This window comes from Tauraco erythrolophus, chromosome 23 (genome assembly GCF_009769465.1).
Source record: "Tauraco erythrolophus isolate bTauEry1 chromosome 23, bTauEry1.pri, whole genome shotgun sequence".
NCBI lineage: Eukaryota > Metazoa > Chordata > Aves > Musophagiformes > Musophagidae > Tauraco > Tauraco erythrolophus.
In genome coordinates this window covers 5537243-5553421 of record NC_141487.1, presented here as the reverse complement: position 1 = coordinate 5553421, position 16179 = coordinate 5537243, and the positions used below count along the sequence as shown (strand labels likewise).

The window sequence follows — 16179 nt, the reverse complement described above, 5'->3', positions numbered from 1 at the left end:
CATGTTTAGCAAAACAGACCCCTCTAGATTAATTGTTCAGCTGCTCCCAAACATGGTAGGGTTGGTGATCAGTTAAATCTCCTGGCTGTTCAGACATGGGGATAAATGAGCAGAGATAAATGAAGCCTGGGCTGCATATGCCCTAATTGGATTGCATTGGCTTCTTCAGTCCTGGCCCAGACAGGACCTAAATCCACTTGATTTCACAGCTGGGAAGGGTTGTAGGAACTTTAAATGACAACAGCACAACCAAAATATACAAATCCAAGTAATAAACCAATTAGTTTAAATTGAGCAGTGGGTGTTTGTGGAAGGTGATTACAAGAGCAGATTGCTTATTTGTTCTGTGCAAGAGAAGCTGAGAACAGATTCTCAATACATCTCAGTGACCTGGTGAGAGCTGGGAGAGCTCTACCATTTCCAGCTGTGGCTTAAGTCCCTAATGCAGGGTTTGGTCCAGCAGCTGCAATTGAGGGCTCCTGTCCTTGTTTCAGGAGTTGTGCATCTTTTTTCATCCATGCAAAAGAGGAGATGACCTGAGCCTTGAAAGCCTGTCTGAAACAAACACAAAGTGGAGCTGAGGCACCTTAAGTGCAATCTCCTAAGTTCTTGGTGCAATTCTGGGGAATCCGTGGACCTGCAGAACTCTGGAAAGGGTGTTCTTAAGGGAGTCCTGTGCTCTTCTGGGCTTTTGTCTAACCTGGCACTATGGGCTGCTTAAGCACATGGCAGGAAGAGAGCGGGGGCTTGCCCAAACATTGTTGAAAACAGCCTTTCTACCTGTGGAATACCAGGGGCTTCCATTTGTCCACAGTCCCTGGGATAAAGTTAAACGTTTCCTAATGCTTGGTCACATCCCACCATCTGCTGTGAGTTGGGCCATTGAATCATCCTTCTCAAATGAGTCATACTTGTGAAGAAAAGCAGTCTGTATGTTGCTCTTTATCGCCTTCATGGCACTCACCAGTAGTAAATCATAATGTTACCAGTGCAGCATCTGAACTTGCTGGATAGTGGGTCAGCCACTGCAGCCACTAGCATCAAAGCGACAGCTGGAATGCTAGTTATTCCTCTCTACACAATGCCCTCTTAGGGAATGTTGGATAAAATGAGTCCTGTAGAGAAACAAGAGTGAACTTCTCTCAAATGCCATGTTTTCAAGCTTGTGCCTGTGGTGTTTTTTTCTCCTTTTCTGCAGGAGAACTTCCAGTCTGTTTATAACTGGCAGTATATCCACTGCCTGTATTTCTGGTGTCGGGTTCTCAGCACGATCTATCCCAGTGAGGTCATGGAGCCGTTGATCTATCCTTTGACGCAGGTCATCATTGGCTGTATAAAGTAAGCAGAATTTTTTCTTCCCTTGGCTATGCTTCCTTCTCTTGCTTGAGGTGACAGAGCAGTTCCTAAGGGGTCTTACTGTTATGTGACTTGGATTTAGCCTGGCATTGTGAGGAATTGTCAGAGAGCTGCTTTTGATTGAAGTGTGCCAGCCAAAGGTATGTTGTGAGCACCTGTATGTTTAGATGCTGAGAAAGTTGTGGTGCAGGTTATTCTTTTCTAGGCTAATTTCTGGATATAAGAGAAGTTGAATAACCTGGACAGACTGTCCTCCCAAGTGTACACAGTGGCAAGGAAAAATGTACTGACTTGCCTCAAGACCTAACAGTGCCAAAGTACAGAATCAAGTCCTCATCTCTAGCTCAGCAAGTACATTTGGAAGAATCAATTTTTTTGTGTATGTTTGTTAGAATTTGAAGAATTAGGACACATGTATTGTTTTAAGTATGTCTCTGCTGAGAATTTTTCTCTTTTCCCATCAGTTTATATATGGAATTTTTGTGCTTTGAAATGGCTTTTAATAATGAGCATTGAGGGAATTTCTGAATCTCTGGTGATCTCTGAAATCCTGTTAGCTCTGTTAACCAGATTCTCGGCTTTAAAACACCACCCACCTGGTCTTGAAAAACTCCCAAGTGGTGATGAAGATAAGCAGATTTAAACGATCGTTAGAGTATGCATACATCCCTCTTCCCATCCCCCATGTGCACAGGCTGCTTCCCACTGCTGTTGTAGAGCTTTAGTTGTCCTGAAAACTAATCTAGGCACTTTTCTACCTGTCCAGGCAGATAAATCAGCTCTCTGGGGCCAAGGAAAGGTGAATCTGGAGAGTCTCAGCAAGAGCGCAGCGAATAAAATTTGTTGGCATCCGTGATGGACAGGGCTGCTTGCCATGAAGTAGAGTTACTGTCTGACAAGGCTTCGGAGATTTGGGAATCTGACAGATGAGTTCTAGGGTGGGGAAAATAGAAATAAATTCCACCTTGGCTCCTTTACTGAGCCATGCCAGTGTCCAGGATATAAAAAAAGAGGGTAGGTAGGTTAGCAGATATGGAATGATGTGCCTCCATGGGCTTCACTCCATACCCAGGATCCCTAGTGTCTCCTTCCTGAGTGTAGGCAGCCTCTCATCAGTGTTGGTGGCCGTGCTGTCTGAACAGAGGCTGGTGAGACTTGGTCTCTGCCTCCTCCCCTGGTGTAGATGTGTCTGTACTAACTGAGTGCAATGGAAGAACTCGGGTTGTTTCTATTTGAAGTGAGAGGATAAAATAATCTAGCCTGCAGGTCAAGGATTTTTTTGCTTTATGTACCGGTTGATGCATTTCTGGAAGACTCGTTTAGGGGAATGCATCTGACTGGCAGCTGCTTAGCGTCTGCTGCGAGCAGGCTTTCTTGTGGGACGGTGTGAATGAGCTGGACCCCCTTCTCTCTGGGCTGCCCAGCTTCGAGAGATATGTGTATGTGCCCGGGTGGTGGGGCAGGACGCTGTGTAACATCTGGAATACCTTCTTTCATTTCTGCTCATGATGTGGTGTAGTGCTCCTGAGTGATCCAGAGGGTGGTGGTGCTGGGAGGAGACTCCCATTCCCCAGTGCCTTCGTACCGGGAGGTGGCGCCTGGCTCCAGCGAAAGGGCAGTGAGCGGGTGTCCGTCTGTCTGTCTGCGGGATCCCATCGCTCCGCATGCCACCCTGGTCTCTCACAAAGGGGAATGGGGATAACGTGCCATCCGTCACAGGCTTTTTGCTCTAGGTAGGGACCTGGGCAGAGTTTGAAAAATGATTAAACAAGATAAATAAAGAGGGTTGCCTGCTAAAATCAAGATTAGCTCCCTCTTCTTGCTTTCCAGTATACAAAATGCGTTGAAGCTATTTTTAATAATACATGTTTCAGAAATGGACCCCAAGATGTGGTCCGGGGAGGGTGGACTACTGCATGAAGAGGTGCTGGAACTGGTGGTTTGACTTTTGTGGTGCCAGGAAGAGCCTCACTGCTGAGTTTGCTCATGGAATTGCCATGTAATAATGAGTGATGCTGTTCTTGCAAACAGGCTGCAGATAGTTTGGCTGATGGGGCAGTGTTGTAAGTATTGCAGTGATAGAATTTGGAGGAGAGTATTTCCCCCTTCCTTTCTCTGCCTGTGTAGTGTGTAAGTTCCTCCGTTTGATCTGTGTGCTTACATTTGTTCCAGTTCATGGTGGTTCTTTTGCAGCAGGGTTGCTGCAGAAGCTCCTGTTCTGTTATCCCTTTTCCCCTTATCCTGTGAAGTGTTTTTCTGAACATGTCTGCTTAGATTTCTGCCTTGCTCCCAGTCTGATCTATAAAAACTAAGTTCTTCCCTGGCTTGTAGTTAAAGGAGGATTTTTGGTGCCTGTTAAGTTTTGGTTTTCAGTCTCAGCACGTGTAGGGGAGAAAGCAGATACAGTTTCATCCGTGGAGATGCAAGCACAGCCTTGGTGTCGTTGAGCAAATTCCTTTCGTGACCTGTCCTGGTGGGGTGGAGACTGATGCTGGAAGAAGCTTTCTCTATCTGCTCTAGCCAGAGGAAAATTGTGGCAGGAGTATAACAGAAGGAGCTGTATTGAGTAAAAAATAAACCTTGAGGAGCGTTTAAACTGTTCTATACACCACAGCCTGTGCCCTGGCTGTATGTGAGAAGTACAGCAGGCATTCCAAGAGGTAATGATGGGAAGACGTTGGAGAGCCCTCTCTGGTGATATGAAATGTGAGTCAGTTTGAACCCCCCAACTGTGCCCTGGAGCGACAAGGCACTTGGACCTTCCTCAGCAGAGCTGGGACCCAGCTGTGTTTTGTATTCCCTGTACATCCAGCCATCGGGAAGTTGAGCAGATTGTTGCATCGCCATGCACTCTAAAATTAATGGTCTTGGTTTACAGTAAATCTATACACTTAACAGGTTTATTCCTCGATCAATTAATTCCTGAGAATGGCTTTCGTCATCTCCAGTGGTGCCAGATCAGGGGTGCAAAGTAGATTTATTTCTATAATGGATCCAATGATAATTATTTCACTATTTGGGGGGGAGGCGATGCAGGTGATTAATGGTGCCTGGTCAAGCATTTTTTTTTCCTCTTTTGGATTGCTCAGCAAGCTCTTCAGGGAGGGGAGGGGTTCATTTATCAGACTTGAGCCTGTTGTCTGGGAGCTGTTTTTTTTTAAATAAAAATAAATGCTTATTAATGCTGGAGGCATCCATGTCTTCAAGTACAGGTCATTGAGTGAGAGGTTTCTAGAGTGGTACAGTAAGGAGGTGTGGTGTCTTTTAGAGATAGCTCTGCTTTCTCCTCTCTGCTGCTGGCTTATGTGGTGCTGGGGGAGCTGACCCTCCTCAGTCCCAAAGTTACAAAGGGAGTTGGCTCTACTTTCTTAATACCTGAGTGTGTAATGGTTTGAAGCGTGGGTCAAAAAGTCTGGCCTCTTCCCCTCCATGCTGATTACTGGCTGTTCAAATGTACAGGTTGCCTCTCTGAAGGAGATAGGAATAGCTCAGGTGCTTCTCTGGGTTGGAGAGGGCTGAATAGATTTGGCTGTGAGAGGTCACTCTCATTCCTACTCTGTCCTTTCTGATACGCTCATCGTTGCCAGTCCAGCTCCTTCTGCCTCAGTGACATTCCATGCTAAGAGGGTCACTGTTCATGTGACAGCATGAACTCGTGGTATGCAGAGAGTATGTAGCCTGAAGTGGGAAATATCTTCCTCCTTGTAGTCTCTCAGGTATGCTGGGGGAGCCCTTTTCTTGGTCAAACTTGCTGCTTTAGATGGGCATTTTACTGCTGGTTCCTGCCACTTGTGTACCTACCTGCACTGGGAGCATAAGAGCTGAAGGTGTTGAACATGACTAAACAGCATCAATGATAAACTTTTTCTGCAAAGTGTTTGTCTTGCAGCACTTTCGTTCAGCAGAAGCTGCAAACCTAGTGCTTTGATTGGAGGAATTTGTGTTATGTTACAGCTTTACTGAACGTGAATTTTATTTCCAACTATGGCATAGCTTCAGCAGCTCAGACAGTTTGCTGTGCAACACTAAAACTCTGTCTTTTGTAGAGTGGGAAAGGCTCTCAAATGTCACTGAAGGCTGCAGATGCAGTTTCTGCATAAAGTTGGCCTAATATCCTTTCTTCTTTTCTCCTCTCTAGGCTGGTACCAACGGCCCGTTTCTACCCTCTGCGCATGCACTGCGTCCGTGCACTTACACTGTTGTCTGAGAACACCAGGACCTTCATCCCAGTTTTGCCATTTATCCTGGAGGTTAGTTGGTTGCTGCTGACCTAGCAATGGCTGATGCCTACTACCTAGTAAGCACACTCACTGTACCCACCCACAGCTCTCAAGATTGCCCATTTTGCTTACTCCCTAAAATCCCTTGCAAACAGCATCAAACAGAATGTATTGTTTGGTTAGCAAGTAGCAAACTTCTATTGGCCTGTGAGCAGAGAGTATCCGAGATCAATTGGATGCAAAAATACATTCCTAGGTGGTTTAACTAATGCAACTGGAGTAGGCATAGGGTTTGCCAAAGAAATTCAGAAGCTCAACTGGTTGGAGTAGCTCCCCAAGCTGTTGTTACTTTATCCTGCTCATGTATTCAAGAAGGAAGAGTTTCTCCTAACTGCAGACAAAGGGAAATGGAAGGAAAAAGCCCTTCAAGAATTAAGAATTTATTTAGGAAAAAGATCTCCAGGAATACAGCCTGGCAAAATGCATTATGTTTGGTGCAACACTGGTGCTAAGAGACCGTTCAGCTTTCCTATGTAAGATGCTTGACATCTTTACACATAGGTCTTTTCTAGCCTTGCTTCTGTGAGAAGGTAATGCAGAAGTGGTGCAGCTAAATTTCACTGCAGAAGCATGAACGAGGCAGGATGGGGACTGCAGAAGCCCCAGTAGGTCAGCATGAGGCTGGACACAGAAGAGGGAGGGAGGCTTCTCTAATAAATGACCCAAGTCAGCCAGCCTCATTCCTAATCAAGTTCTGTTGAAGCAAAGGGTTTTGTGGTTTCGTGTTGTTGTAAACGTCCTTTGCAAACCACATCCTCTGAGCCTGCGGAAGGCAGCGATGTTTATAAATCTCCTCCTGCTCTCCTGCCTCCTCCGCTGCTCCCTGGCCCGTGTGGCTTTGCCATTCGCCTGCTTCCTTCCTCTTGTTCGTGCATATTTGAAATTCTGCCAACCAGATTTAATGATAGAGGCATCTCCACCCTGGGGTAGTAGTGCTTGGGGTGAGGATGGTTTCTCTGCTTTTTTGCTTTTCAGTGCTCTGAGACATAAAGCCTTTTTCCCCCTCAGGGCCTTCCTCCCCTCTCTTTGCATTCTGGCCCCAACACCTCGGCTGTAATCTGTGTGTCAGGCCCCAGCCAGACGTTACCACATTGCACGCTGAGCTTCCTCCCAGCTTCCACAAGCCCTCCACCACATCCGATCCTGCTGTGTGTGTTTGTGAGGCACTGCTTGGCTTAGCTTGTCCAGGTGCTGGTGACAAGGGAGAGATGGGGGCAGGGAAAATGCGTGCATATGTGTTGCTTCCATACTCTTTCACATAACTTTAACAATTATTTTACTTTAACTTGTGTAACCCAGGGTGACTGGCATGATGTCAAACTCCCAGATCTCCCTGCAGCTGTCAGCCTTTCCCTTTTCCTGCATATCTCCTGCAAGGGATCCCTTAAATATTCTGTGGGGCTCCCAAGAGTATTCAGGGCTATTCCCTTTGTACTTCCATCTCTTCCCATCTCCCCCCTCCTCTCTGTTACAGAGATATCTGAACACTCTTATAACCCTTAGTGTGTCTCCAAGCTGTCTTCAGGCAGGAGGTGCATTCCAGCTGAGTGGATGAGATGGTAGGAGGCTTTAGCACACAGAGGGTCCCAAGGTGACTGTGTGATGCTGGAAAGAGAATCTGCATTCTAATGCCCAGCCTAGTGCTTTAACTATGAGCCTGTTTCTACAAGCTCACAAGTTAAGCAGTGACTTAGTCTGTAGACATTAGTCCTGTGCCACCCCATGTCATGAAACAAAATCCATTTTAAGCCTGTTATCCAAACCATCATGAGATGGAAGGATCTGATCAGCGTGTTGGTACTAAGCAGGAGTATGACTGGGGTTGGGGGAGTGGAATGAAGCCTTCCCAGCATAAGGTATGCTCCATTCGATAGGAAGGAGGAAAGGCTGCTCTGTCTGTCACCGTTGCAGCTGAATCCATGCGCAGTAGAAGAATGACTGCAGAGTTTGTGACCCTATGTTTTGTGCACTCTTTGGAGAGGGCTTTTTATGGCCTTAGGTGTAGATTCTGTGTGAAGGAGGCAGAGAGTCCATGTCTTGTAGAAAAATAATTTCATATCTGTGCTGAAATGTATGACAGCATCCAGCATTATCAATTCTTAAGAAGTGGCTGTGTAACTCCGTTTCCCTTCCCCCACTCCATCAAGGAAACCCAACCCTTGCTACCTCGTCTCAGCCCTATTGCTGCTGTGCTTTCAAGAGACAGCAAATTGAATGTTTGTGCAATTCCCGTAGGCACAGGAATTCCCCAAGCCCCTGCCAATAGAAATGAGAACTGACTGCTTGATGTGTCGTGCAAGGGCGGAGGCTTCCCAGCGTGGGCATCCAGTGCCGTCTCCTCTCTGACTCTGCTTTCCAGGATGGAGCAAAAGCAGCAGCTTGCTAAAATTACATCTTAGATAGGAGGAGGTGGCTTGGGAGAGAGTGTAAAGCAGGCAAGCTTTTATTTTTGTATTGTTACTCCCCTTGAAGGGCCTGTGAGATCCCAGGATTTTTTTATTGTCACTTCAATTATGGTGTGACAGGCAGTAGTTTCTGCAGCAGGAAAATTGGTGGCTCATCTGCTGGAAGGCAGGTGTGGATAAACAAGGTGGAAATCTCCCCACAGGCAGACTTTGCATGCCAATTTAAAATCGGCTTCCCCTGTGGAGGGGTGGGAGAGGAGGTTAACCTTGACATGCTTAGGAAGGCACGAGTTTTTCACTTTGATGCTTAAATGGCTTGAAGTCTTGTTCTGGATGTGCAGCTTGCTTTGGAGAAAGTCCCCAGGGGGTTGGAGTGCAACATATATGGGGGTGGGCAGTGGATTGTGTCAGAGGAAATCAGCTGATGTGAAGATTGTAGTTGGAGAATTGATAATGCTGGATGCTGTCATACATTTCAGCGCAGATCTGAAATTAGTTTTCTACAAGACATGGACTCTTTGCCTCCTTTAGACAGAGAGGAAAAACTGGAGCTTTAGACAGACTAAGCTGAACCACTGCACCAACTGAAGATGTATCTTTCCTTTTCTTTTCCTTATTCTCCCCCTTCTGGCGCTATATCGCAGCACTTAAATTCTGGATCACAGCCCTGCAAGTACCAGGGGTTGTTTGAGTGAAATCATGGCTGACCAATCTACCATGGATACCATCTCCCATAACTTCCTCACAGGCAAAATGATGAATTGCAGACTATATAAGCAATCTGAGAGGTGTATTGACAGCTGGCTGAACTACCAGGCTCATGCTGTGATCAGTGGCATGAAATCTAACTAGAGGCTACCCACTGGTGATGTACCCCAGGAATCAATGCTGGGGCTGATACTGGTTATCATACTTATTATTGGCTTGAATGGTGGGTCAGAGTGGCACCATCAGCAAGCTTAAAGGTGATACAAAGTTGGGAGGAGTGTTACACCAGAAAATGTCCTGCAATTCAGAGGGACCTTGACAGATGGGAGAAATAGGCAGGCAGGAACCTCATGTAGCTCACCAGAGAGAAATACAATGTCCTGCACCTGGGGAAGAGTAACCCATAATAACAACATCCTAGGGGCTTACTGTCTGGAAGGCAGCTTTGCTGAAAAGTACATGGACAACAAGTTCACCAAGAGCCAGCGATGTGCCCTTGCAGTAAAGGTGGCCGACGGCATGCTGGGCTGTGTCAGGTAGAGCTTTGCCAGCAGTTTGACTGGTCTTTTCCCTCTGAGTGCTAAAGAGACCACAGCTGGAGTACTGTGTTTAGATCAGGATTCTCCAGGGCAAGAGAGACATGGACATACTGGAGTGAATCTAGTGAAAAGCCACAGAGATGAAGGGATTGGAGCATCTGTCATGTGAGAGGAGGCTCCGAGAGCTGTGACTGTTTAGCCTTAAGAAGAGAAGACTCAGGAAGAATCTTCTTAGTGTGTAAAGTACCTGACGGTGCGTAGAGGACGGAGCTGGGCTCTCTTAAGTGGTGCCCAGGGACAGGTCAGGATGTAATGGGCACGAACTGAAACACAGGAGGGTCTGTGTGAACATCAACACTTTTCTTTTTTTACTGTGAGAGCCACTCAGCACTGGTACAGATTGCCCAGGAAAGTTGTGGTGTCTCCATCCTTGGAGATGCTCAAAAGCAATCTGGACATGATCCTGGGCAGCTGGCTCTATGTTGACCTAGGTTGGACAAGATCACCTCCAGAGCTCTATTCCAATCTCAACCATTCTGTGAATAAAGAGTTTGAAGCCAGATTTTTCTCAATGGCACTTAGTGACAAGATGCAATATGCAGAAAACAAAATACAAAAGGTCACACTTAAGCATTGGAGGGGGGAAAAAAAGACAACTAAACAACCAAGAAACCAATGATTTTATATGATAAGGCCAGAATAGGTTGCCTGGATATAGTGGGGTGTCTGTCCTTGGGGATACTCAAAATCTGCCTGGACACAGCCCTCAGCAACATGTTCTAGTTGACCCTGCTAGATGGCTTCCAGAGGCCCCTTCCAACCTTAACTGTTTTGTGAGTGAGTGGTTCACGCCAGCTTCTGCAGAAGGTTGGGCAGCTTGTCTGGACTTGACAATAACCAGACTCTGCCAGAGTGACTGAACTCAGCCCTTCTGGCAGTGAAGCAGGAGGGTGACTGACGGACTGGAGGGGAAGCTGCAGGCAGGCCCAGCGAAGCCGTGTCCCGGCTGTGAGCTGGCCTGGGGCAGCCAGCTTTGGGGTGATCAAAGCAGATGCCAGGAGGCATTTCCTAGAGCCTGAGAGAGAGAAGTGGGAGGTGGATGGGTGAGACAGTGGGAGTGCTGCGAGTGCAGAATTGGTTCTCTGGTTTGCACTCTGGCGATGCAAACTGTACATCTGAGCACCCTTCCGACTAGCCACGTGGAAATCGTCTGTGAGCTTGAGATTGCCAAAAATCCTCCTCCTTCCTGCCTGTGTTGCCCTGTCCTTTCCTCTGTCTGCTAGTGGTTATCGCTTAAGCCAAATTGTTGGCTTTTGACATTTTCTGGCCCTCTAGCCCCTCATTATCGCCTTGCCACCCTGCCACAGGATTCCTAGACATCAGTCATCCTCTCCTTCAGTATGGCTGTTAGCTGATCTCCTCTGCACAGTCTTGAGATGGGAACCACATTTTTTCCCCCTTCCCACATGTCCTGACTGGCTCCCTAGTACCTCCTGGGAGAGTTTCAAAAACCTCTGGTAGCATTTCCCTGCTTGCCTGGCGGCACGTTAGGATCCCACAGAGCCTGACGCCTTTTGCTTTAATGCGTCTGACCTCAGGGATCAATACTACTGTTTTGGCCAAAGAAATAACTGTGCATAACGAGGTTTATAGCATCGATTCCCTAGGCTAGGGCTCTTTGTTTTCACAAGCCACCAAGCTTGTCCCTCCCTTCCAAATAACCTGGATTGACAAATAAAATGTAAAAAAATCAATAGTCGTCTCCATGCTTTTCTGGCCTGGGGGCATCCATGTGACCTGAACACCCTCCCTCTCCTGCTCACCTCACCCTCTAGCAATCAGTGTGCTGCATCCCCATGTTGCTGGGCTGGTTGGGGTCTGATGATGAATGTGTTGCTGCTGCATAAAGGGAATAGAAATTATTTCCTGCTCAGGAGTGTGGTTTAAAAGCTTTGGGGACAGGGAGAGAAACTGTAGGTTGCTTTAAAAGAGCTCAAAAGTATATGTGAGGAGGACATGTTCCTCATCAGCCCCCCTCAATGGTTGTCATTGGATATGCAAATGAGTACCAATTGTTGGCTGATTTTTTTATTTCTTTAAAATGATACCCTATTGCTAGTGAACACCTCCCTTGATTGCCACTTGTTATCCCCTGATGGGAGTCTCTGGGAATCTGCCCCAGATCAAGTGGGTTTTGCAGTTCTTACCATCTTTCTAGGCTGGGAAAGGGCACATTTGTATTGCTGCTTGTTTTAGGAACCTTTTGCTCCTTTCTATATCGCAGCTTCAGATGAAGAGCAGCATGAGCAGCACAGCACACAGGCTTACTGGGATAGTGTACAGTGTTGCCCGATGTCTGCCAGGGCAGTAGGGACCAAGGCAGATTCTGGCTCTACCTGGTTTCAGCTGAAGGTAGCTTTCCTATGTGCCAAATGTAGCCTTTCTGGGAAGTGAAAAATGGAAATTCTCATTGATTCATGTTACACTTCCTGCAGCAAGGCTGGGAAACTCCTCTCAAAAAGGGAGGCAGTAGGGAAAAGGCTTTCATAGTTCTTGGTCTTGATTACAATTTAAATTTTAAGACAATAATGTCTTTTCTTAATTAAAACCAAATTTGAGATGCCACCCTGGAGAGCCAGTCACGTGCACATATGTAAACTTCCTCTCCGTTTTCTTCTTTCTACTATGTAAGCTTCATACCTTCTGTTTCAGAAATACGCCTCTCCCCAACCGTTATCATTAAACAAGCTGTGGAAAAACACAAAAGCAAAGGTGCAAGTCTGCCTTTTGATGTTACATGCTGGTCTACTGGGCATCCAGCTGTACCCTAGAGCCTTGTGTGTGCTCGTCATTTTGATGAGCAGGGTGCATGATCTCCTCTCAAACTCTAGGAAAGGGCCAGTTTTTCTCCACGTCCCTTGCTATGAAATGAAACGTGTCCATGGAGAATAATACTTAAAAGGCTGTTCAGTTATAATTGGTACAAGGAACACCAATGGCAAATGTGTTAGAACAGAAACCTTGCCTGGCAAGGGGTGTTTGTGAAGAGGACTTACCTGGTCTCTCTACTTCCTAGGGCAATTATTTCAGTGATAATGAAAGGGTAATGGATTTGGTGTAAGCAGCATTTAGTCTTGCTGTTGAAAAGCTTCTCACCTTAAGGGACAGCTCCAAAACACACTCAAGCTTTGTAGTGTGATCTTTCTGACTGTTACAGAAGCATGGGTCTGAGGAACAAACCTCTAGTTTCTTGTGCTGTTGCTTGTGTCTGTTTCCTTTTGCCTCACACTTCTGTGGCATCTTTCACACTCGTGTCTCTCAATCTTCAAGTGTGGTTGGTGTTTGCTCCCTAGCTGTCCCTTGCTAGAGTATTTAAGAAAGCTGTGGGACAGTGATCAGAACAGGCAAGCATTGATCAGGATTTCTGGATTGTCTTCTCAGCTCTACCACTAACTGCGTGATCTTAGTTGAGTCAGTTGGTACCTGTTTTGTTTTGCGGTGTGATCATCTTTGCACTCATTTTTTTTCTGTCCTAGGTTTTCCAACAAGTGGATTTCAACAAGAAGCCAGGACGTATAAGTGCTAAGCCTATAAACTTTGCAGTGATCTTGAAGCTTTCCAATGCTAACCTGCAGGAAAAGGCCTTCCGAGTAAGTGGAACCCTAGCAGTGAGCTTCTCTGTAAACAACAGTTGCCCTAGGAAAATGCTTTGCACTCCTGTCCTGTAAGGCTGGAGACTCATTTCCCAATCTGGGTGCCGTAGGCTTTAGTTCCTATCTGATATCTCTATTTCTGCTTCCCCTACCCAGGATGGACTCATTGAACAGCTCTATGACCTGATGCTTGAGTATCTCCATTGCCAAGCCTACAGCATTGGATTCCCAGAGCTGGTTCTCCCCACTGTTATTCAGGTAGGGTGTCAGACGCTTCTTGGTCCTGCCATGAAGGTGCACGGAGTGGGATAAAGTCGGTTAAGCAAACAGTGAACTCAGATAGCCCTCGCAATGTGAGGAGAGAGGTGTTTACCTTTTCTTAATTAGAGTTTTTCTTTGCATTTTGGGGAATTCTTGGGGAGGAATGGAGGCATCACATCTAATTAAGAGGCTGAAGGTAGGTGAAAGTGGCTGTGGAGTTAGCCACTCTTTTGGGAGCCAGAGTGGAATAGAGGATTGCATAACTGCTGTAGAGATGTGTTGTGACTAGTGAATGCAGATGAGTTCTTGGCAGTTCAGAGTTGTCTGAACTGCTGTGTTGCCTCAGAGCAGTACTGTGCTCTGTGAACCCACACTTTCCCTTGCCTTGCGGCCTCCCTCACCTGCTCTCCACAAGATGGCAATCCTCCCTCCTTTCGCGGTGTGTCCATCAGCTGGGGGCACTTTTTCCCCAAGTCCCTCTGTTCAAAACAGTAGAATTCCTGTCTCCATCCCTCCTCATTGCTGCACCTAACAGCAGTGCTGCAAAGTAGCCTCCTTTGCCTCTCCCCTGGCATTCCACGGTGCCGGGTGTGCTTCCCAGCTACTTCATGTTTACATACTTCATTGTCTGCAGTAAAACTGCCTAATAGTGCTGTGCATCTGAGTGTATTGGCATAATCCTTCCCTAATACCTTGCTAGCTGGGTGGCTTCTGTTTTGAATGGGCAGTGACCTCTGCTTTGAACAGTAACATTGCTCAGTGCAAACATGTTGGAACTCGTTCCCTCCCTTCCTCCCGTTCCTCTCTATTTTTAACTCATGAGTGGCAGGTGTCATACAAGTTTGGCAAAGGGCTGCTGTCGAATTGAGGACGTGAACCTCTGCTTTGGTGTCTGCCGTGAGACCCTGTGCCTGCATACCTTCTTGCCATGATGCCTCTGGTTGACATGGGAGCAATGTCTCAGTTGGGACCCACGGGCTGCTTGGGAGGCAAATCTCCGTTTTTCTGCTCTGTGTAATAGGCTGGCATCTGTCAGGCGCATGACTCTTGGCTGGGTCCCTGCAGCCTGGCACAGGCCATTGCCTAGCTGGCAGTAGGCTGCTTTGGCTAATGTGAGCTGACAGGCACTCTCTGTGCTAGGAGAGCAGCTCCTGTGCTCGCTCTCGCTTTGCGTGCTCCTCGCTTATCGGCAGCGAACAAAGCCCTTTCCTCTCAGCCAGCAGCTGTTGAGAGCATCGGAGCTGTCGGAGCCAATGTTCTAGCTGGAATGAAAAACGGCTGGCGGCCCTCTGGCACCAAGCGCCCTGTGGCTTCCAAACATACCCTGGGACCAGCCTGTGTTTCTGCAGAGAATTAATGCTATCAGATTCCTATTTGGCTGCCACTAACTGCGGCCTCGTGGCGTCTGCTGGGCTGGGGTGGTGAGGTTAGCTTCCCAAAATCTCAGAGACTTCGGGAAAGTACAGGGGGGGAGGCTTTTCTCCTGGAACAGTTCCAGTTAACTGTAAAAATCCATCTGTCCTGATTCTTCCTCCCCGATGAGCTCACGCTTCTCTCAGCGCCGTGTCGTAGGGGCTGTGTTCCAGCTGGCGAGGGTTGCCTTCCTCGTCTTCTGGTCAGTGGCTTTGGGAGAAGCCGAGCTGAACTGCCTTCAAACTGAACTTTAAAACCTCCTTGCCTGGAAGGCAGGAAGCACCCGGGCAGATCAAAGGAAAGGAGAGCTGGTAGGGGCAGGAGGCAGTTCAAAGGCTTCTGTTCTGCCTAGCCGCTGGGATGACCCCATGGCAGTCATGGCTGGTAAGGAGCTCAGGGCACAGAGCCTGTGTCTGGATGCATGGAAGAGTCTGCCGCTTCCCTTCTCTAGAGCCCTGACAGACATCATAGAGCAGAGATGGGAGGTTAAGGAGAAAACTGGGCAGGCATTGATAAGGGGTAGGTACTGCTGGGTGGAGGCAGGAGGTGGCATGATCTAGGCATGACTTGCAGCTAGACAGAAGGGCAGGAGGTGCAGGATTGCCTTGCCAGCAGCCACTCCTACTGCTGGTCACTCTCTGTCCTGAGTTGAATATTCCCTCTGCTTTTTGTGAGTGGAGGGTTAGGCTTGATTTGGGTTCCCTGGAACATACATGCCCAGCTGCTTCGGATCATTTATAGTTCCCTGCGTCGCTTACAGTAAGAGGAGCTGGGTTTTTGCTGTGGTCTCTGCTGGTATAAGCCATTGGTGTTTAAGGCTGGCAGTTCGACAGAATCAGTCCTTCTAATCATAGAGCTGCTTAGCTAGGAACCGACGTGAGATGTTAATGACATGTATGCGCACACAGACACATGCACATGCATGTTCTTACTGCTTTTATTCTGGAAAGATACGGTGGTTGTATTTGGCAGAGTGGAAAAAGGCACACACAGAGTCCCTTTCTCTCCCCTCTGTCTTCTTTATCTTCTTGGTTGTTCCCTGCCTCTTAACACAGGACTGAGATCTCATTATGTTTCATTAATATCTGTGGCAGGTAGCGGTGGGACTGTGAGGGATAGCAGGGGTAGGAGAGAGGAGGGGGAAAGAAGAAACGAAGCGTACGGCTGTAAGAGCGAACACACAACACCAAACTGCACAGATAGAGCCTGAGATTTTGCAGGATTTCTGGTGACACTTCTGCAACGAAAGAAAAATGATAATGTATGTGGCAGTGGATGAAATGGATCTGGGGCTGCAGCTGTGGGGATCAAGTGAGATAAATCGAATGACAAATGCATCTCTCAGTGGAGATAAATATGCAGCACCTATAAAAAATAAATACTTTAGAAAGGGGGGTGAGGGTAGGACAGGCTTCACCAGCAGAAAAATAGTCTTACTGATCGTTTCTTTGTACTTCTTTGATGGGCTTTTTGCTTTGTGGAAGGAAGGAAAGGTGTTCATTTTAACTCCTATTTTTCCGAGTTGAATGTGTGATGGCAGGTGGGTATATTCTGGGGATAAAGG

General features: G+C 47.2%; 1 protein-coding gene across 1 annotated transcript in view; it reads left to right on the top strand.

Moving 5' to 3' along the window:
* The window catches only part of NOC2L (NOC2 like nucleolar associated transcriptional repressor), a 51451-nt gene that overhangs the window by 11163 nt on the left and 24109 nt on the right, over positions 1–16179 (top strand). The window contains exons 11-14 of the mRNA XM_086625582.1: positions 1199–1338; positions 5495–5606; positions 12825–12938; positions 13098–13199. Of these exons, the coding sequence (XP_086481708.1) occupies positions 1199–1338; positions 5495–5606; positions 12825–12938; positions 13098–13199 (468 nt within the window). The remainder of the gene's footprint in view (positions 1–1198; positions 1339–5494; positions 5607–12824; positions 12939–13097; positions 13200–16179) is intronic.